This window comes from Psittacula echo (assembly GCF_963264785.1).
Source record: "Psittacula echo genome assembly, chromosome: 5".
Taxonomy (NCBI): domain Eukaryota; kingdom Metazoa; phylum Chordata; class Aves; order Psittaciformes; family Psittacidae; genus Psittacula; species Psittacula echo.
In genome coordinates, this window is record NC_137739.1 from 31,889,973 (window position 1) to 31,913,384 (window position 23,412).

The following is a 23,412-nucleotide window of genomic DNA, read 5'->3' on the forward strand; positions in this document are numbered from 1 at the left end:
GCTCATAGGGCTTACTTTGACTTCTGAAACACTGAATAGCTTTTACTCAAAATAATTGAAGTCTGAAAAAGAAGTGGAAGAGTTAAAATCCATTTTCCAAATGGCACATTCATCTTTGTGGCATAGCATAGATGCGAGTTTAGTGGAACCAGTTGCTGTAAAGGAGAATGAATTTTGAACTTTCATTAAAATAAAGCTCTTATTCTCAAGCAAAATTGAAACTTAATCTGAGGATCACAGTCTAAGGAGCCATTAAAACTGTTTTATTTCAAGTTATTTGAAACTGAGGAGAGCGCATGTGTGGATCACAAGGCTCAGTGGGAGATATGATTCTTCCCAGTTTCACCACAGTCAACTAAGTTTATGTTTGCTTTGGTTTTCTATTAACTGATCCCTCTATCTCCTCTGCAGATGAGAACAGTGAGAGTGAGAGTGACTCAGATGACAGGTTTAAAGGTAAGGGATCAGCCTTCAATAACTTCTAGTCAGCCACTGTCACAGACCTTAGCAATGTACCTTCTCCTGCTACTGCATGTTCCTTTCGATGATGCCCTGTATTTTCCTTCCTGAACTATGCTAACTCCATTACTGCAGAGCTCAAAGTTTCCAACACAGGAGCATGAATGTGGAAACCAAGGACAAAATGAGCTGTGAGGATCTAAGAAAGATTTGGCAACTGTGTCATATAATGAAGAACAGGACCTTTGATAGTTTCGCTTTGTCAGCCACTCCACAGATGCTGATGTTTTCCAGACTGACTACTGGGTGCAAACTTAGAGGGATGAGATTGGATAAATATGCTCTCTTCTTACTCATACAATGCTTTCAGTGGTTACTGCTAGCTGCTGTTGGAGGCCAGATTCTGGGTCTGATCCAGCGTAATGGTTCTTATAGTCTTTTATAGGTCTGCAGTCTTGAAATTGTAGAAATTCTTTTATCAGTGCACAGCACCTGCACAAACTCTGCTTGAGCCAGGCCACTAAATTAGTCACTCATTTTCAAAAGTCTTGATACACAGAGAGAACTATAAAAAAGTTGAAGGCAACAACAACAGATTTTATTACTAGAACCCCATCATGTTGTTTGTAAATGAGGGGGAAAGCCCAAGAGTGCAGAGCTGTGGTTATAAGATAAGGGCAACCATTTGTGTCTATCTACTGCAGATGTCACCTGCTTACTGTTCATGCAGGAAAACTTGCTGGAAAAAAATTGCCTTAGGGAAAAAGATTTGTTCCAGATTGGTGGTGGTAAGACCACCCAAAACCAGCTGTATACAGTGTTGTAGTGTGATGTGTGGAAAAAGACTCATTGCTCTTTTGGAGACAGGTGCCAGCTCAAAAGCACTTTCAGTTCTGTTTCTCTTTGTGTCAAAAAATATAGGGGCTCCTTTCACCCATAGCCCGTGAAAGAAGAGAGACAGAGCCTGTTCTCTGTTGTCACTGAGGGTATATTCTGATTTCACGGGAAACTTGGAAGCTTTTACCCTGACTGTTGTGGAATGAAGGATCTTCATTCTGATGACTGCTTAACCGACTGCTCCTGTGTGATCTTATATTTGCATGGATACTTTCAGAGCGTCCTGAGTCAAAGATCCAGTTGTCACTTGTAGCATGACAGGATTCATTGGATCCCCAGCTGTTGGGGTGGGATGAGCTCTTCATTTTATCTTGTGCAAATATGAAACAGTGGCCAGCAGTGTGTGGCTATCTCAAGGCAGGACAAGGCAGGTTATTTCTTGGGATTTAGCTTCCCTAGATGCGCAGTTGCATTGAGACCCAAGTGCTTTATCAAAATAATTTTTATGTTTGGTGTTATTGAACAAATTGATGACAGCTGGTCATCAAGGGGTTTCCCTTTCTTTCTCTCAATTAATTACTGCTATGATCAAGTGCTTGTGACATCTTATTTCCCTGCCAAAAGGGACAGCCTGCCTTTTGCAAACTGGGCAGTGTCAGTGATGATACAGGGGGCTTGACATAGCCTTAAGGGATTGACAAGGGCTGCTGATGATTCCTTTGCCACTGCATTGAGATGCTGGTGTGAAGAGATGGGAAAGAACATGCAAGAAGCAGGTTTTACTTAGCTGTTTTCACTTTCTGGTCTACCAGAACTGGTAATGATGCTAATGATGCTACTGACTAGTCTGCCATAGGTGTCTAGTGACAAGTCACTGGATCAAGGCATATCTTTGAATCAGGACTGGATGTGACCATGAATCTAAGACTGCCCCTCAGTTGAACTGGAACAAGCAAAGAAATCCCACAGGAGGAAATTTACACTTTTTCCCTTCTCTGGAGATTATTCCATGGCTTGTACGGACTAAGGCTGTGCTGTAGAAAGGGAGAAAATACTCCTTCATTGTTCTTAGCATGAAGATGTGCTAAGAAGGGACAGGTCAGTGAACTGTGCTTCACCAGTGTAAACCAGGTCTAAGTCAGGCCTGAGATGTGTCACCCTGGAGACCCTAGGTCATTTGCACAACCCACATAAGGGCTCACAATCTAGTTTTAAAAAGAAAAAGCAGACCTTCGGCAGGATAACAGTTATGAACTGCAAATTATTTCAGTGACTTAGTGTTGCATCACTTCAGTACTTGGAGAGAGTTCTGATTTATAGATGCAATTAGTGAGTGAGACTACAGTATGAAGGTTTGCTTTTGAAAGGAGAACATGCTTGGAATAAATAATACACTGGCAAATTGAAAGTTTTTTGTGAATGGCTGTGGCTTACACATACACATTACAATCCCGGATAACGATCTGTCTTCTTTTCTGCTTTGTTTTTTTCCCCAATGCTAGCTCATACCCAGCGTCTAGTACACATCCAGTCAATGCTGAAGAGGGCTCCAAGTTATCGAACCCTGGAACTGGAGCTGATTGAGTGGCAGGAACGGGAGTTATTTGAGTATTTTGTGGTAGTGTCACTGAAAAAGAAGCCCACTAAAAATACTTACCTCCCAGAAGTGACGTACCAGTTTCCCAAGGTAAAAGAAAAACTCTTATGTACAGTTCAGTCTAAGATCAGTAAGGTGAATAAGTGGGAAATTTAATATAAAACTATTTTTTAAAAGGAGTAAATCATTCAGCTTTCATAATTGTTCCAAAGTGACCCGTTACAAAGTGAAGGGTATAGAGAAGATGACTGAAAGCTTTCCCTGTTTACAAATTTAGCTTTTCCAGTGCTGGAGAGTTTGGCCTGACAGTAGGTGCTTTAAAGACTCGTTTAAATTCAGTTTCTAAATATTCAACTTTTAACTCATTTTGGCTGTATTAGGTTTTGTTCCAAAATCACTGAAGTCAATGGAAAGACTTTTGCTGATCTGTGACATTTCTCTTGTGCTCTTCCAGCAGCAAGGAATTTGAGTTAGGACTGTGTTTTAAGTGGCCATTGTGCAACAGGGGAGTTTAGGCAATTTTAAAAGAAAAGCCAAACACAGAAACAATCAAACAAACAGAAACCACACCAAAAACAACCCAGCAGTGATTATCTATGTTGTACTAGCATCTACAAGCCTGTCCTGGGGTCGTGCCTCACTCTGCCATGCACAAATAAGAACTAGCTGATGGGCCCTTGTTCTTCAGAGCTCATTAATATCCCTGCTCCTGAGAGGTGCTGTGAAGAGGGCACTAACAGTAGCTGACTGAACCTCAATTTTCTCTCCTGCAGCTTGAAAGACCAACCAAGCAGATGCGAGAAGCGGAGGAGCGCCTCAAGGCTATCCCTCAGTTCTGCTTTCCTGATGCCAAGGACTGGCTCCCTGTCTCTGAATACAACAGGTAAACCCTCTGGTGCTCCTCTGCTGCAGTGCTGATGAAGTGCATCTGGAGCAGGCATGGACTCGCTGATGCCCAATTAAGGAAGCAGCAGTTTAAGTCCTGGACACTGCAGCCTCAAGCAGCTGTAGTTAATCTTTTTTAAGTTCTGTATTAGTTTTCTTCCTTTTCTCCCCAGCTCAGAGGCCTGTGTGGCTGAGGGGAGGAGATCTGAAGGTTACTCTCAGTGCTAAACCCAAAAGCGTGAATAGAAGTATTTAAAATACACCCATTCTACCTGGCCTTGAACAATGCCAGGGATGGGGCATCTACTGCCTCTCTGGGCAGCCTGTGCTAACATTTCACCACACTCATTGTAAAACGTTTCTTCCTAATATCTAGCCTGAATCTATTCTCTTCCAGTTTAAAACCATTGCCCCCTGTCCTATTGCTAAAGGCCCTACAAAAAAAGTTTGTCTCCATCTTTCTTAGAAGCCCCCTCTAAGTTTTGAAAGGCCACATAAGGTCTCCCCAGACCCTTCTCTTTTCCAAGCTGAACAACCACAACTCTGTCACACTGTTCTCATAGGAGAGGTGCTTCACCTCTCTGCTTGTTTTTGTGGCCCTCTGAACCCTCTCCAACAGGACCATGCCTTTCCTGTTCTGAGGACTCTAGAGTTGAACACAATACTCCAGGTGGAGTCTCCTTGCCCTAGAATATGAGATGGCTTTTTAGGATGCATGGTCTGAGACAGGTAAATGAAGTAAGACCTGTTCAGAGTGTGTCTAGAGGGACTTTCAACGATGACAAGGAACTAGCTTTCACCTGCAGGAATTACTGCAGCCAAGAATATATACGGAACTTTCAATTGGCTTACGTACGGCACATGCAAGATTACGATGTTCTGTTCTGTGTTGCTTGGCTGTATTGTTCAGTACGTGGAAGCACCTGAATAGTGAGTTATTGAAAACAATGAAGGAGAAGCTGACAACTATTTGGCAACACTGGTATCAGAAGCACACAGCCCTGCCTACACAGCATTTCACCTCTTCTGCTGCTGCTCCTTTTCATGAGCCCATGTTTGTGAAGCAAGATATTCCTCCCATATATAGCTATAGTTATGTAAACCCTGGCATTCCAGCACAAAGGAAAAGTGGTTTATGTAATGTCATTTAATACTTGAAAAGCAGTCAGGAATGTTTATCAATCTGGGTGCAAATTCACAGACCCATCCCTTTACCTGTGCTGTAATTATAGCCTCAAGCTGTTTCACTTCTCTGTCACAAATGTTACTTATCCTAGGCAGGGTTACAAAATGAGCTGGATTTTGGAAATCTGTGTTGTTTCTGGATTAGAAATTTTCTCTAATCTTGGAGAATCTAAGGTTAAAACTTAAACAGGGGAAGTTTAGATTGGATATAAGGAAGAAATTCTTTACTGTGAGGGTGGTGAGGCACTGGAATGGGTTGCCCAGGGAGGTTGTGTGTGTTCCATCCTTGGCGGTGTTCAAGGCCAGGTTGGATGAGGCCTTGGGTGGCATGGTTTAGTGTGAGGTGTCCCTGCCCATGGCAGGGGGGTTGGAACTAGATGATCTTAAGGTCCTTTCCAACCCTAACTATTCTATGATTCTATGATTCTCTCTTTAAGAACAAAGCACAGTCCAAAGACAGGATCTACTAAAAGTTAAGGGAGATACAGCATTTGAATAGTGCCCTCCAAATCTGCTTCTTGCACTCCTTCTGCAGTAAAAGAGGCTGCCATGTCACTGAAATCCAGCCCCCACCTCTTCTTACAAGAAGACAGCTAGGTTGTCCCCAGTTATGCAGATATTTTTGCCCTACAGCTGATTGAATTTGTCCACAGAGTATTTCCAGATGATGGGCAGAGGGAGGGAAGACCCTCCAGTGGGTAGAACCTCTGACTGGATAAAGCAGTATCCCTTTCTAGATGATTTGTCTCATAGCTATACTGTAGTTCTGACACTAAGACCTGGGCAATTTATTTTCTTCTAGTGAGACCTTCTCTTTCATGCTGACTGGGGAAGATGGGAGTCGGCGGTTTGGTTATTGCAGGAGGTTGTTGGTAAGTACATCAGCTTCGTCTCGAAACGCATAATTCTGTTAAACAATATTTCAAAACTGTAGTCTGAACTGTGAAGGGTCTCTCATGGTTTTAAAAGAAAATGGAGTTACTCACTGTGAAATTTGGAAGCTCGAGTAAATAATTTGTAATGGCTGTCTCAATCAAGAGCATCCCATCTTGTAGAAAATTCATAAGAATGTGAAGTTTCCTGTGTGAGCACTTACTTTTTGAATTCTTTATATTACGTGCTTTCAAGCAGAATCAGAAATACTACAACACTGCAAACAAAGGCAAATGTGTTATTCTAAACATTTGTGAGTAGTGTTTGTCTCCTGGACAGCTGCTTACGTCTCCCAAGAACTCTGCCAGCACTGCCTAATCAGTCTGCAGCAGGTCCATGAAGTAAGTTAAATAAGCCACCCTGCCAGGTTGGAGGACAGCAACGATTGAGAGCATGCCACCGTAACTATTTGCTCAGGACCATGCAATAAGCTGGTGCTAGTGCTGGGAAGTCTAGGTCCTCAGGCTCCTTTTCAGTTCTCATGACCAGGGATAGTCGAGGACAAGATTTAGACTATCAAACACTTTTATCTCATCACCTGGAAAATCACTGGTCACCTGATAAACTGGGAGCATGGCAGTGTGTGTGTGTTGAGGGAATGACTGTACAAAGGCTACAAAGTGTATTAAGGCAAGTGAAGCACAGTGCAAACAGGGATTATGCTGTCTGTCCTGCAGACCTACTGGATGGCAGCAAAGCATAAAGCAGTTGGTTGTTCCTGCACTAGCCTGTGCTCATCACCTCTCAGATAGGTTTGGAGCTGGTTGTGAGTGACCAGGTGGAGAGCCACAGCTCCTGTGCTGTTCACATGACAGTTGTCTACACTTGGCTGGAGCGCTTATACAGGTATGGGATTCTGCAGGAGCCTTTTGTGTGATCTTTGCAAAATAAATGTCTGCAGCAGCATTGCAGATTGTAAATAGTACTTCCTTTCTAAAAGAAAGTGACACTGGCACTTTCTCCTTTCTTCCCTTCCTGGCATGATCTCCCATCTGCCCAAGCAGGCACACCTGCCTTCAGTAGCCTTCAGTGGCCTTCAATAGACAGAGCGACTTGCTGTCATTAGAACAGCAACCTCCACCCTGTGCGCTGCCTGTACCTGACCCTGCTCTTTGTCTATGGTAAAGCTTCTTGTCGTGCAGACAGCAGATGCTCTATCTGGGAGGTTTTGCTGTGTGTGGTTCCTCTATTTGTAAAAAGCTTCTTTTAAACTAACATAACAGAAAACTTGTTTATCAGTTCTGTGGGCGGTATTTGCCACAGGTAGCATCACAGAGACTGACTCTGTATAACACAGTGTGTAAGTGTAGGCCACAATGCGGTTTATAGATGAAAACAAAATGTCAGTGAAGGCTTTTGCTGCAGTAGATCTGGGGTTGGTCAGGGGGCGATTCAGAGATAAGCAAGAGGAGCACCTAGAAGGTGTCCTTGCTGGTGTAAACAAGCGTAACAAGATGTAAGGCAGCAGTACAATTCAATTACTTTTTAATGTGAGGTCATTTAAAAGGGTAATAAGGTATATTTGGAAAAAAATAACAAAACCTTAGAAAGTGTTGGCTAGAATTAAATTATGGAATGTTTTCACCATCAGGTAAAGGTGGTATAAGACTTTTATATTTCTGAGAACATTGGCAAGTTAAGAATCATGCACAGAGCTTACATTTGTGAAATGCAAAACAGTTGATCCTGGACCAGATTGAGACTGAAATAATCAGCAACAATAAAAAAGAAGTATGCACAGGAATGTTGAATTAGCTTGTCAGTGAAGGACTACCATAGGGTTTTTTTAAACTCACTTAAGGCTCAGTGAAATCCACCCTTCATTAAAGGCAACATAAAAATAGAACACTGAGTTTCACCTGGTGCAGAAGATATGTTAGCATAGTAGGAAATACTGGGAACAGAATTAAATCAATACTACATACTTTCATATAAATTGTGTTTTGTTTTTGGAGATTGTTTTTGGCTATGGTAAAATTCAATCAACCATATAGCAAAGTATAATTTAAAAATGTGAAAAATAAGTACTTTTTAAGTCTAGCTAATGATCATAAATCTAGTTATAAAGCTGATCTGCTGCTGTCGCTGGAGATCACTTAAATCAGGATGTTTCATCTGGTATCAAAACCCAACATGCAGAAGCTGACGTGTCATCTCACTGGTACAACCTACCCTTGGAGGTATGCTCCTGTACTTTACCAGTTTGTTCCTCTCTGGGGCCTTCTGAGAGCAAAATTGGTGCAGTCTGAGGCTTAGAAAGACAGAAGATTTTGGAAGCTGCAGAGGAACATCTCAACATTTCTTCATCTGAGGAAACAGCAAAAGTAGCAAAGATCTACTGTTGTTTGGATCCTGCAACCTCTTCCTGTCCTGCTGGGAGAAATGGTGGAATTGGGGTTGTTACCTGAAAAGCCTTCTCCATAGGGTTCAGTTGTGCTCACAAAGCACAACAGTTTCTTGTCCTCTGCAAATGTTGATGCATGGGTGGAATTACCCTCACTGACGCGTACCTCAGTGTGGCATTTCTGTTTGCAGTCACATCCATGCTTTTTGATCTTGTATATGCAAATAAGAATTTGTACAGCAATGAGGAGCAGGTAAATTCTGCAGGCACTGTTTGTATGCCAGAGGCTTGGGCTCTAAAACACATTTTTGTATTTGGGTGTTCAGTTTCCTGAGCAGTTTTTGAGAGATCCAGTTAGGGTGGCTCTGATGTCCAGGAGCACATGGCATCTCCTCCGGTTAGTCCCATTCCTGACCAACAAGTTCTGTCAAATCCAATCCGAACAACCTTAATTTGGGTACTACATGCAGTTTTTGGCAAGCATTAGAGAAAGGTGGGGCCACAGTGTATAATATAGAGCCATAAGAAGACCCTAAAATTATTACAAACTGCTCTGCTTCAAGACAAGCCAACTGCTGTGAGGCTAATTCCTCAGAAAATATTCCCCAGCTGTCCTGGCGAGCAATGCTCTTGTAATACCCAGCTGGAGGTGTCACACCTTCCAGAGCACTTGGCAGTCCTCAGCTCCATGGCTGGATGGGCCAACCAGCCCGATCCTGGGGGGATGGCTACCTGTGTCTTTGTGGAGGCTGGTGCTCCGAGTCCTTTGTTTATGAAACAATTACTTTTTGTCAGCCTTGCTCTCCTTTGGCGTGCTGTGATATGAACAAACTGCTCTACTTTTTCTTTTCTGCCTTCAGATTTCGCATTCTTCCACACCCCCTTTTTGGGGTGTGTGTGCTAAAACTCTGAAAAACTACCTCAAAGGATACAGTGACAATTATGTTCTGTTTGCACTGCAAATCCTGTGCAGTATCCCCTTTATATGTATTCATATTGTTTTGTTTCATTTTGGAATGGGATTAGAATGGAATGTAACCTATTGTACCACAGCAAACAATATGCGCTTCCATAGATAGCAAGTTTCCAGTTACATCTTGATACCTCCAAGGCAATCCTGTAACAGCTTTCCTAGTGACTTGATGTGAGAAGTATGCGTCTTCATGCAAAAGGAAATGGGCCTATATAAAGTAGAGATATCAACTCTCACTACTAAGACATTTTGCTGCAAATAAGACAATAAGACATTTTTCTTTAATAACTCAGATTAATTTAACTTTCTTTTCCATGCTAATTAAGCCATCAACTTGCTAGGCTCTTTTCTGGAGCAGTTCTGGGGCTGTGGCTCTGCAATATGCACATAGCAGCAGCAAAGATAATTTGAGCAGGTCCTGCTGAGGGCTTAGCCTCACCCCGCCAGTCAAAGCCCTCTCCAGTGGACATTACAATGTCCCCAGTCCTATGGGACAGCAACCTGGATAGGGGCAGAAGGGAGAGCAAGAGCACAGGAACAGCAGGAGCACAGAGTAGGGAACAAAAAGGGGTGAAGCTGAGTGTTCCTTGTAAAATACAGATTTTTAATTTGGCTTAGTGTATAATTTCGTTTTACTAATTGCCTTGATTTAATACATTAAAAATTGCCTTCTAAAGGTTGTGTCTGAAGTCTTAGCTCTTTATCTGTGCAACCCCATAGGCTTGTGTGAGTAGGAGCACAGTGGTGAAAACAGGGACTTTGTCAGTGGGCTTCTGCTGACAGAGCCTCAGCTGCAAGACCCACCAGGATTAGGAAATCTGCAAAACTTTCCTTACTGGGAGGCCATGAATGATCTCTGCAGCCCAGAAAAAGGGTGTAGACAGCCAGAGAGACATCATCCTTTAGGAGATGCTTGAATCCAGTGCAGCTGCTCAGCTGCCTGGGCTGTCAGTGACCTTATGGCAGGGATTCACAGCTGTGCCAGTCCCTGTCCTCAGGGAGTCATACCATGTAAGCTGTTCTTTATGGGCTTTTCATGAGCATCTTGGGCTTTACTGCTGTGAGAGTTGCTGCAGATGCTGTGGGGTGCCAGTTACAGCTAGTGGGGCAATAATGGAGTATAAGATGCTTCATCCTCAAAACAATGTCCTGCAGTTCTTTGCTGCAGCTGGTTAATGGGAACAATAGGAGACACACATAGTAATCATATAAGGGAGATATCTGAGAAGACCCAGTTCTTAGAGCAGAAAGCCTGACAATGCCAGGATTTCTTGACTGGTAACTTTGTACTTGCGTAAATAAGACTAAAACTCTCAGGGTCTGTTTCGCCCTGTCTTATCTCTCTCTTCCTCTTCACATCAAAAATGCTCCTCCACCACTTTTCTAGGCTAAGATGAGACAGCCCCAGGAGTCAGTGAAGGAGCAGGTGCCTGAACATGAAGTGTGGACATTAAAACGAAAACCAGTTGTTAGGTGGGAGTAGTTCAGCCTGCATTTGCTGGGGCAGGAGAAGAGAATTCGTTACACTGTGAAAGCAACTTTTGTGGGATGAAGACTGATGTTTATGGAACTGAAAAAATCTCATTGGAAAACCTTTCCTTCCCCTTGCTTCCTTCCCTTCATCCTGCTTCCCCCCAAGCACCTTTGACAGCCCTGTGCACATTGGATGCTCTGGCATTAAAAGCTAATGATTCACATATAACAAGATGACTTTAAGACAAAATTTTGGATTTAAAACACCCACAGTTTTCTCATGGTTTGAATTTGGATTTTTCCTAACAAGCAATCAGGAGTTGCCACAGCAGCTGGCTTGTGACTGACATATTCATTTTAGGCTCCTAACATTTGAATTGTTCTGATTGCTGACAGCATTAAGGAACATCTCTGTTCTGGGTATGTTGGCTTGCTGGTGGGGCTAGTGCTTGTGTGGCTATGAGGATGTGACTAGTTAGGCTTAAGAGAGTTTAAAGGAGTGGTGATCCGACCTGACAAAATACCCTGCAAACCTATTTCTCAGCCTCTGCTGAGGTCTATAACTGTTTAAATTAAGCCAGTAACAAAACAGCAGACTTCCCAAGAAGGGACTTTGATGGGTTTTCAGTATGTCTATATCTCTTTCTGAAACCGCTAAGCCTTATCTAGTATATGCAGAAAAATGCTCATGGGAGGCATCTCCTCTATCTTCTCGATATCATCCATTGAAGCTATGCACCCCATCAGCTTGTGTGTGACTAATATGACTGAGCAGGAGAAATGTGCTGGGAGGTTATTCAGGAATACCGTGTTTCCCTGCTTAAGCTTTGGATTGAATCTACATCTTTCATTGTTCCAAGATCAAAATGGTCCTAGAACCAGGTAGGATAAGAACAGTGTCCTTTTCACTCTTCTGCAGAAGAGAACAAACAACACACAATGGGTGTGTGAAAATGGCAATTGCATTGTCATTTAGAGTTAAATATTTTTGTGTACTGTCTCTGTTACATGATCATTGCTCTTTTTAGGGCTAATTGCAATTGAAGCATGTACAATTCTGGTCTCAAAGGGAGTCCCAGGTTTTAGAGGCTTACGCAGAGCTAACGCATGTGCCTTTCAAAGGCCAATTCCTTTAGGAAACTCAGCTGCTGTTGTGCATTTTTGATGGCCCTTTTTCATCTGGCCTTGGGGCAGCCCTTACTGCTCCCTCTGGTTTTCCTAATATTGCTCTCTGAAGAATTATTTAGAAGATCTCAGGTGAGATGTCCTGTCCCATTTTGGGCAGGAAGGGGCACAGATTTTCTGGAGTTTTCATGTTGAAGCTGATCTGTTTCTTGCTGCAGTCCTGCTTCTTTGAGGTGGCAGGTGGGACTATGGTGCCTGTTCGTCTTTCTTGCTGTTTGGTATGCCTGTTTTTGCTGCCTTTCCTCTCCACACAGTATATCCTCAGGTAGGTAGGAGAAGCTAGTAGGAGAAATCCAGGAGGAAACATACTGTGTTTGGTCCCCACTGCTTTGCTTCCTCTTGGTGTCAACATGCTGGTGCTGGCATTCTCCAGTTATTTCTGGAGCTGTGAATCCAGGAACTTTCCCGATACCCCACAGCCTCCCCAATATCTTAAAAACATTCATACCCCTGTGTTGTGTGTCTGAATGGCTGGTGAGTATGGGCACCACATGGACAGCCTGCCTTGCTTTAAAAGCGGACGTGTGCAGTATCTCAGGGACTCTCAGTGCTATGCCAGATTAGGAGATTTTTGAAGGCTCCCCTAGGTTTCAGGCAAATGGGCAGGGAGGTGTGATTTGAAACAGAAAAATGGTAGGCTTATTTTTTGGAGCAAATGCCTTTTGTTTCTCCCGCCAAAGCAGGTTTTGGAGTGGGCTTTAGTCAGTGAACTTCAGATTACATTCACTGTAAAAAAGACTGTCCTTAGCCACTTGCAGACCAGCCCTGATGCAGATCTTGTCTGCTCCATCGTGTAGCCAGGTTCTTGTCATCTCATGTTCATCCTCTTGGGAAACTGTCTTGTTATCAACAAAACTCATTAACATTTTCATTCCTGATACTGGACTAAGGCTGAAAATATCCTTGTCTCCATAAAAACAAACTGAAAACAAAACAAAACATCGTCCCCTTCATCCCTCTTCCAGAAGGAATGCAGTACAACAAGGCAGAGTCACTCAGATGCCTCTCATCTATGCTACTTTACCATACAGCTGCCTGAATTGGACCTATTCATCCTGGGGAAGAGTGAGCTCTGGAGGACATGACTCCAAGGCTTTGTAGCTACCTTGTAGAGCACAGCCTGCAACTTGGAAGCACTCTCTTCTGGGAAAAGAGGAGGTTAAACCATTACTGTTGGCCAGACCCTGTCCCCAAGTCTCCATCCTGTGCCCAAGTGAAGAGAGATGAGTCCAGGCAGAGAAGTGAGAAGAGTCATCTCCCGTATGATGTTTTACTAGGAAAGAAGCAAACTAAAGCACAATAAACAGGTGTTTTGCATCCATCTTTGAGGTGCAAACTAGTGGTTGAGAGGGGAAGTTATGTGAAGAGTTGCCAGTGTTAGAAATTTGAGAAGTCTTGCCCCTCAGAGTGGCTCTGCCTGAGGCTTTTGCTTTCTGCCTCTTTGATCTGTGTGCATCTGGGAGGCTGTGCTGCTTGCAGGAAAAGGTCCCTGAAATAACAGGAAAGGATGTCCTATACGATGAGTGTGAAGAGGGAAGAATCCCAGCTCTCAGAGACATGAGCCTTTAAAATGTTTGGGAGCAACGGTATTTCATAAAGGCGAATCTTTGAGTAAGAGCTAAGCAGTTATTGTTTCTGGTCTTATAGATGACCCAGGAATGTGATGTTTTTACTGGCACTCAGTGAGACAGCTTTTGGTTGGGAGCTATCCAAGGCTCCTGGCATGGTTTCGGCATTCCTGCAGATTTGACACAATGATTTTAACCAAAGTCCCACATGCTTGATATAATCACTCAGTGCCTTTAGAAAGGGTTTTATACCTAATATGGACAAAAAAGGGCTCTGCTTTTTCAGAGATGTGACGTGTAGTGAGCAGGTTTGGATCCAGAAATAGACTCATCTGTATTCACTTAGCTTTAGTATTTTTTGTGGTCCTTATTGTAACAGGCAGACACCTGCTGACTGCCCAAGTCTAGATTGCAATATTCACATTTAAAAAACACAGCTACCCCTCAGTTTCTCTTGATTTGACATCTGTGTGGCATGTAAATGTCAAACACACCATGGTGAAGTTAATCACTGTATCAGCCGAGTCTAATGATGAGACAAAGACAAAAATATACTGGCTGCCTATGTGGATACAGAGGAGATGATCAGCCACTTTGGCTATATGTACAAGTGGGCAGAAGTTGATGGAAACAGTGACTGAGCTCCTTTATCAGTCATTATTAATGGAGAGCATTCTGTCACTGCTGTATACCAGTAATGTACAACTGCACAAAGAGGCTGTGATGCCAAGTGATTCTTTCAGAGCCACTCTTCACTCCATGCTGCACAAGCACGCTGCACAAGGAAGTTGTCAGCCTTGCCTGTTGTCTCATACCCTACTTCCAGCTTTTTGTTGCTGGGTACTGGGGTTTGCTAGTGTACCTGCAGCAGTTCTGTGCTGATGGACATAGATAGCTCCTGGTTGAGGCAAGACCAGGACTTGCCTGTATTGTATCTTGGGACTACATGTGACGACATCTGAAGTCAACAAACTGCCTTTTTAAAATAACAGCCCCTAGGAAGTGTTTACCTGCTGATCAGGTGCAATTAGCTGCAACTACACAAAGCAGGAATGTTGCATTGCAGCTTATTAAAAATACAGTGGGAAGCTGCTACGCATGGATGTCACTGCCGTCTGTGCATGCTGTACACATGCAGGACACAGGCAGACCAGCTCTCTGCCCTGAGGACCTTGCCAGTGAGGATGGTTTTACTCAAGTGCTCAGCATTGACCTAATTCTACTTCTTCTCCAGTAAACAAGCTGAATCCAGCCAGTGGCTGTACCCTTCCTTCATAGACAGTGCCGATGGGCCTTTACTGTCTAAGTATAGGCAGGGTTGCAGAGTCCAGTATGCTGAGGGAATACACATCAGTCATACCTATTTAAACTGTATGCTTCTCTAGGAAATAGCTTCAATAGCATGGTTATAGAGGATGGTCTTTACAGTGGTTGTTTTTTTTTTGGGGGGGGGATGGTGGTGGTGAGGAGGGATGCATATCATTGATTCATACTTTCTAGTGTTTAAGAGTTTGATGTTTATCATGCATTAACCTGAGGAAGTTAACGATTTAGCTTGTGCGGCTTGCCTTTTTTTAGGTCTATGTGGTTGCTTTCTGTAAGTTGAACTCTCTCTGAACATCATGGAGTGAGTGGGGAGCTAAAGCCATCATAACTAGTACTGTAGTTCTCATCTTCCAGCACATGGCCCCAGGGTAGCCCCACTCCTTGTGCTGCAGCAGCAGCAGAGGACGATGATAGCATGAGTTACAGTCACAGTTAAATGTGCTTTTATGGCTGCAAGCTGGAGTAGTATTGGAATACAGCTCCAACGCGCTGCGATTTCCAAAGCAGATAAGCACTATTTACACTTTTTAGTTTCCTGTCTTATGGAAGAAACACAATGCTTTTCGAAGCGTAGCTATTTTGATGGAGAAATGGATAGTGAAAGGTGTCACATGATGGCCAACTGTGTGATCAGAGAGAAGTGTATTTCCTTATGACTCCAAACTAATATCTTATTTCAATCTCCTTTTTACTGTTATCAGCCAAGTGGAAAAGGCCCTCGCCTACCTGAAGTTTACTGTGTCATCAGCCGGCTGGGGTGCTTTGACTTATTTTCCAAGGTAAGGAGATTTTTAATGTGAGTGTTTACTGAGACACATCCGCAGTGATGAACCAGAAGAGAAGAATTTCTTCCTTTGATGGGAGATAACTCTATTTTACAGTTGCTGTTTTGGATATTCCATCCCTATTATTGGGTTCATCAAAGAATGTCTTATTCCTTCTGTGGCTGAGGCAGAACTTTATTCAAAAAACATCTGGGTGTCTGTATGATCTGGCTGACTGAAGGTTTTTCCATTGTTTTCTAAAGCCTTTCTGTGCTGAGTTGTAATTCTTGGCATCCACAGCTTGAATGATGGGCCAGTACCACTTTTACTCCAATACCCTGTGGAATGATGAAGTTAAGCAAAAAGATTATTTGATAAGTGAATTCTATATGCTTAACTCTGTTGACATGATTTTTCATCCTAGGAGGCTAGGAAAGCATGGATAATCTTTTAATTGTCCTCCATATTAGTGAATCCAAAGCTGCATTGTATGCTGATAGGGTTTACCTAAATAATACATTTCTTGACACAAGAATTTTGAGACAGTAAGCAGGACATTGCAGCTATATGGGGGGATTGAATAGCCGCAGAAACAGTTAACTGCCAGTCAGCTCCAGAGCCACAAGAATTCTTCTTTTGTAAGGCAAGAATTTATTAAAATTAACTATTAGAAACATTTTTGATTGATTACCATTTGAAATATCTCTCTGGCTGTCAGGACCTCCTAGTCCTCTGAGAGTATGTCCTGTAAAACCCAGTGGGTATCTCAGAGTACCATACAGGATTTGCTGGTCATCTGTGGAGAACTATGATATGTGTAAAATCAAATGGCTGCCTTCCCCTTTCCCAATTTCGATAGTGTTCATAGAGATGTCATTTTAATTTGCCAGAGATTTTCACTTCAGATATGGGAAAATCTCACAGAACTTACATAGACTTTTTTATTGTGTTTATTTGTATAGGAATAAAGCTGAAAAGAACATGTAAATCATTGAAGTTAATAAAATCATAGTGTATTATTCATGTGAACTAATAATCATACAGAATGTTATCTTTAAAGCAGGTTTCAAGCTTTTCTAGATAAAACTTTAACACAAATCTTGTATGAAGAAAAACAATGGCTTGCAATAGTTGCAATAGTAGCAATTCTGCTTCTGACGTCTTTCATAAAGCTCTGAAATCAAGGGTTCATAACAGTGTCTCTTAGGCAAAATATATATCCAAACACAGATATCTATGAAATGGAATGCATTGTTCTGGGAAGATAACACAGCTCACCAAACTTGTGATATGGAGACATGTCCTGAGGCTCTTAGTTTGCTTTTATGCTTTTATCTAATTTTGATAGTGCACTAATTTTCAAAAGAAAACTTGGGAGAGGGGAAAAAATGGAAAAAAACCAAACTGTCCTCCTTACAACCGAGTATCACTGCAGCTGAGGTATGAAGCCAGACAAGGTCACTGCACCAAAACTGCAAATGATCTGCTTTCCCAGTTCATTCTAACTTGAAAAAAGTGTCTTCTTTTTGTTTTTCGCAACCAAAGTGAACCTAAGGTTGGCAGGTGAGTGTGATTTCACTGGCTTCAGCTGGGGTTATTCCCAAGCATTGTGGCAAGCAGGCCTTGGTAACACAGCCCTCAAATTATTGCTCAGTGCAGGAAGGAGGGCTCCCACTTAGTTTCTTATCAAACAGGGCTGTAACAAACCTGCACTCTTTTTCGACTCATTGGCTCATGGGCCACAAAAGGACCCTATCTGTACTGGAGTCTGTCAACAGTGCTACTGTCACCTGTCGCCTGATGTGGCAGAAGGGTGTTTGGCAGCATGCAGAGCTGACTCCAGCCCTGGGCTGGATTTAGCAAGGCTCTTTAGCACACACTCTAAGCACTGCATTTGGAAATGGGTTGGAGAGATGAAACAGTTGTTAAATGGAAGAGGCAGAGTTTGAGTCTTAGCATCCCTCTTGGTTTTGGAGATTGATGTGGTCTGGATGGTGACAGAAGTTCTTGAAAACTGAGACAGTCTCTTCTTCCAGCCTAGTAAGAGGATCCTGGGCTGTCCTAATAGATAAATCCAGTGAAAGAGAGGAAAACAATCATCAGTGCACTGCATCAAATTAGTCAAAACAAGAAACAGTTGTCTTTACAAAAAAATGCAAGTGATGAAAGACAATGAGATATTAAACCTTGGAAATTATTTATCGGAAAAGCAAAAGGAGTCCTCTGTTTTAAAATATTTAGCATCATGTTTCTGATAGCCTGCATTATTTTCATCTTCCTCAAAGCCTTTTATGGTCACCGTTATTATACCTACTGCTAAAACAGGCTTGAGAACCACAGATATCTTTACTTCCAGCCAGTTCATTTGGTCATGGTTTCAACAGATGTTTTTGACCATTTTATCTCCTGAGATCTCTGTTCAATTTTTATACAGTTTAACTACTCCTTTTTATTTGTGTTGTGAGGGTTGTTGGGACAGGGATATGACACACAGAGGGCCCCCAGCTCCAGCAACATGAAGCAGCAAATAATGACTGCAGAAAAGGAGATTTTGTGTTAGGCATATTATAACTGCATGCTGGCAGTGTGTAGGAGCACTAAAGGACCCAGGGCATAGCCTTGGTTCATTACTACTTCCTGTTTGGGCAGCTGGTTTGGTTTTGGTGAGGATAGTCATTGAGCTGCAAATTACATCAAGAATGAAACTGATATCTTCATTTATGGCTATCTGCCACTTCCATGGACTGGAATGCAAGTTACGTATATAGGGTCAGCTTTGCTTTAGTTAGGTCTTCACTATGTTGCAAGGAGGAAGGGGAAACTACGCACCAGCAAATGCCTCTGTTGGCATTTGGTGTCACTAGCTACCGTTGTAGGTCACCAGCTTGTGCTTAAGTATCTTTTAATGTTCTGTTTCAGTGAAAAGCATTTCCAAGAGAAACAATGGAAAATACCTCAGACCCACTAACTCTTGTATGGCCTTTTGCTCTTGAGTAGTGGTTAAAAGATCACCATTTCAGGTCAAAACACTAACTGCTTTGAAGCTTGTTTTCTCGTCTTCTTTAGTTTTATCATCTATATGGTCTGTCTAATGTGGGAAGACTTAGCTGTGATCTAATTTATGTTGGTCCATGTGACCAGAGAGAAGAAAATAATAGTCCTCTCTATCTGTAAGAAGTTCCATCTGCTTATTTCAAAACTACATTGCCTGCTCTATATCATGTCAACCAGTAAAATGACCTTAATGCAGGCACTCAGCGTAAACAGCTGGGCATGCTTCATGATGCTGTTTGTGGCTGGCTCCAGCTCAGCATAGACTGAGACGTAACTGCTGCTGACACAGCCAGGATTCTTCCAGAAGCTCTTTCCTGGTGGACTTCTGCTGGAAACACAATGTGGCAGGATTGCTTTTCTTGCTGATCTGGCCTTTTCCTGCCCTTCAGGTTGAAATAGAAGAGGTGCCTAAGACAGAATAAAGTGTATCTCCTTAATACAAATTTCAAGATATACCACTGAGACGTGATGCTGACCTGTCCTGTGATCATGGGGTTTTTCTTGACCTTTTCCTCACCCTGTTGTTCAGGCAAAATCCCAACAATATAGATTCCTTTTGCTGTGCTGAGTCTTCTTTCTCCTTTCCAGATTTGCTATTCCTTCCTTGTCTTTGTGTTAACTGCATTCACAAACAGGCTTCTTTTTGTAACTAGAAAACCATTTTCAGAGTACAATCAAATCCTGTGGCTTTAATGGTAGTGAAGAAATGCATGGCAGAGGAGAATTATATCTGCCATGTGTTCAGGCACATGTGGGTCAAAAGATGCTTCAGAAGTGTATGTGGTGCTGACTTGTTCTGTCTCTTTCTCTCTTATGTCTTACTAATGGATCAGATCCTGGATGAGGTTGAAAGGAGAAGGGGAATATCTGCTGCCCTGGTTTATCCATTTATGAGGAGTCTGATGGAATCTCCTTTTCCTGCACCTGGAAAGACAATCAAAGTCAAAACCTTTCTGCCTGGAGCTGGAAATGAGGTAAAAACCAACTGTAAACATCAAACAGCAAAATCAAAACAGGAGGAGACATGGATGCTGCAAGGCATGTGAGGTGGCACAGCCTCCAAAATGAGCAGTTCAGGAGCTGCATCACTGTTGCATTTATTAATAAGTTGTGTTTAAGAAGAAACCACAACACAAATGTCTTAGTATGCCTGGCCTGGTGTGAGTAATGAACTACAGTGTTGCTGGGTTTTATCACAGTGATAAAGTTGTTTCCCATGCTGACTGTACTTGCACAGTCCAGCAGCTGGTTGTTATTGCAAACCTCATTATTGCTAGTCCTGGCCTTAGTAGGAGGAGTGACCAGCAGTGTTTAAATGGCTCTTTTTGGCAGTAAATATCATTTAAGTGGCCCTCAAAATAGTCTATATTTGGAAAAGCATATCATATAAAAGTTTTTTTGTGTGTGTGTGTGCACATATAATAGATTTAATTTCCTTCTGTTACTGACTTATGTAGCTAGAAGCCTAGCATTATACAACATACGCCTTACTGGAAAGTTGCAATGTTGATGCCTTGCTTAAAAAGATTTTTGGAACTTGAGGCTTGCTAGCCCTTTGCCGTGTCAAATTCTGCTCTCTGCATGTCCTTATGTAAGTATATAATAGCTCCGCTCACATGGGCAAGCATATAGAGGAAATTAATTACTGCAGATAGGAACAGAATTTGGCCCAGTTAGTGCAAGCAGGAAAAATTCCCCTCTAGACTTATTTTACACTCCTTAGGGTTAGTTTTACAGGACTATTACTGTTTATACATTGAATCATATTTTCTCCAATTGTAATGCCACTGACTTCCATGGAGTGGGCCTGTAATGTCAGTCGGTATGAAATGTAAAGGGCTCCTTGTATAAGTGACTTGCAAGGCATGTTTAAGTTGCAAGCATTTTCTTCTGGAGAAGCAAAGAAAATTGAAAGGCTGATTGGCATAACAGTGATAAGATCTGATAATGCTGTCTGGATGTGAATATATCTGGGAACCATGGATCTGCAACTTCTCTGTCTTCTGCTCAAGCTTCTGAACTCTCCCAGAGAAAAACATTGAGATAATTCCAAACAAACAAACAACTCTCTTCTGGCTGAGCTTTGCTCTCTGTTATGCTAGTACAAACTTGTTATTTAAATGGAATGCTCTGGCTTAATTAGGAACAGAATCTTGTCCTTCCATTGTGGCTACTCTGACCTAAACAAAGACGATGATTAATTGGGATGTAGACAGTATATTTCTTTGTGATGAACAGACTGAAGCAGAAGGCTTTACCAGGCAACAGAAAACATCCATGGCATTTGTAATAGCTGCCGTAACTTGCATTGCATCCTACCCCGCAGCGAGATTTTAGCGCTGGAATTTTTGCAGTAAAACCAGCTCCTCGTGATTTGGCACACAAATGTGATTCGAGCTTGCAACCCAAATGCTAAGGAATGGAAGTGGGCATCTTTACTGAATATGAGAAATAGGTAGGCAGGCAGCATTCCTTGAGAAGGTAATCATGGAACACCACCACTCTGCAGTCTGATTCTTACTGCTGTTTGGGACAACAGCTGAGTAATGGGTATCTAATACTCTGGCACCATAACATTCCTGTATTTCAAGCTTAGAAAAGTCAAATCTGTACACAAATACTGCTCTAACGGTGACTTTCTTTTTACAGTCCTTTGTTACTGATCACAAAGAATAGTGCAACTATACTGGTATGAACTGGTTTTGTTTCCAGTATGCTGTGGTCTTGATCATATCTTTAAAACAGTGTGTTTGTGAGGAATTCTGTAAGAATTACTTCAGTTTAAACTCAATACAGTATGCTCATAGAATGTGGTGTCATGTGCCTGAAAACTTAAAAGCAGTCTAAAGCATTAAAGTGACAGTGCTTTTGGGACGTCTGGACAGAAGGAGATGTATATATGTTCCTGTTAATATGTCTTCAGAGATTTCAACACAGCTTCAAGTTGGCCAGCTTTTACCTTTTCCCTTCTGTTTCCTCAGATTCCTCAGTAGTTCATCATTTGCTGTCTTGCACTTCATATTTTTCTCCCTCTGCTACTCTCTTCTTCATGGTTTTTTTTCCCTCTTCTTTTTTCTGTCCTCTGCCTTCAAGTTCCACATCTGAGCATGTCAGTTGCAGAGTAAAAGGAAGATATAATAAACGAATCAAGCAAAACGCATTTGAGAAAAGGAAGGAGAGGGCCTGAGGTCATGGCTGAAGTATGAAAATTAGACTTTAAAGGGATGTCACAAGTCACCATCTAGGCCTTGTCCTGACTCCCCAGTTAAGTATATATATGTACATATCTTTGTGACAAAAAGAAAAGCTTTAACCGTTATGTAGTGAATTATGCATCATAGAACAGTGTAAATGAAGTAATTTGGGTTTAAATTTTGCCTGGTCTTTAAATTCAGTCCCTGGCTGCTATCTGGATGTAAATTTGAATTGCTAGCTAAGTTTATAACTGGATCTACCTTGTCTTTATGGCAGCTTTGACCATGTAAGCTTTCGGTTCCAGTGTTCTCAGTTTGTTACTTGCTTCATACTGTTGACTCAGCCAAGCTGTACATCTCTGACAGGGGGCTTTCCTCAGAAATGGCAGTAGTTTTAATGTGCTCAACTGTATTCTGGGAAGAAGACTGACTTCACTGTGAATTGTATAATATGCCATTTCTCTGGAGTGCCGTGCTTTCAGCCGCAGTTTGCGAAGGAGGATGGGGATTGTTCTCTACATCTCCCCAACAGAAAAGCATGAAGCAGTGCTGGAGGGCCCGGGCTGGGGTGCTGAGTGCCCTCGTGCTGTCAGCCCTGGCCAGTGATGCTGACTGATGTTTGTTGGATGTGTTCAGGTCATTGAGCTGCGGCGGCCCATGGACTCGCGCCTGGAGCACGTGGACTTTGAATGCCTTTTCAAGTGCCTCAGCATTCGTCAGATCATCAGGATCTTTGCTTCTCTCCTGTTGGAGCGGCGTGTCATTTTTGTAGCAGATAAGCTCAGGTAAGTGGCAAAGGGACCTGAATCACACATTCAGGACTGTACTGTCGCTGGATTCAAAAAGCTTTATGCGATATCTAGATGGTTGTCAGATGTGAGGATCCTCTCACTAGAGCATGTAGATTATTTTTACATCAATGGATGTTATTTGCATCAGGTGGGGCATATATTCACTAGCAGTCACCAGCTACAAGCCACTTGTTCTATCTTACTTTCCCGTCTGTAAAATGGCAATAACAATACTCAACTGCTTCATATCAGCAAAGGTTTGCACAGTGTTTTGAGGCAATATAGTCCTAACAATATTTTCTTTCAGGTTTTGGAACAGAGTACTCATAAATAGCAGCAGAGATTGTCACAGAGGTGGTTAATCTTGTGGCCATGCAGCGCAGCCAGGCAGGGAAGTGAGGTGCTGAAAGTTCACCCAGTTTGCTAAATGCAGTACAGAATTTATAATGGGGATAGGCTTCAAATCCTTCACTACCAAACCTGTTCAGAGGGAGTGTTAATAATACTACTATGGTCCATCCCAACAAGTTTGGATATTTTTCCCCATGTTCAAAATGACCTGAAAACATTTGCTTTCTGAAGCTCTGTCTTGGTCAACTTGCTACATCCTTTCAGTGTACCTCTTACTTCCCTGCCCTTTGACTGCAGTCTCCTCTCCCTGGGTCCCCTGAGACATTGACTCACCTCAAGGTGTCGTACAAGCAACAGGTCACAAATCCACATGGCCTTTACCAAGGAAATGGAAGTTCTGTGTAGGCTGCACTCCTACTCTGCAGCAAAGGATCATCCCCGGTTTAGATGCTTGCGTAATACATACAGAAAAGTGTGGACACTGTAAAGAAGA

At 42.4% G+C, this 23,412-nt stretch overlaps 1 protein-coding gene across 3 annotated transcripts in view; it reads left to right on the plus strand.

Moving 5' to 3' along the window:
- The window catches only part of DENND2B (DENN domain containing 2B), a 72,849-nt gene that overhangs the window by 25,378 nt on the left and 24,059 nt on the right, over positions 1-23,412 (plus strand). For 2 of the 3 annotated variants that reach the window (XM_080617401.1, XM_080617403.1), the window contains 7 exons: positions 412-456; positions 2,799-2,983; positions 3,667-3,776; positions 5,766-5,835; positions 15,467-15,544; positions 19,417-19,557; positions 22,414-22,562. In XM_080617401.1, the coding sequence (XP_080473527.1) occupies positions 412-456; positions 2,799-2,983; positions 3,667-3,776; positions 5,766-5,835; positions 15,467-15,544; positions 19,417-19,557; positions 22,414-22,562 (778 nt within the window). The remainder of the gene's footprint in view (positions 1-411; positions 457-2,798; positions 2,984-3,666; positions 3,777-5,765; positions 5,836-15,466; positions 15,545-19,416; positions 19,558-22,413; positions 22,563-23,412) is intronic. The other variant, XM_080617402.1, reaches the window with a different exon arrangement.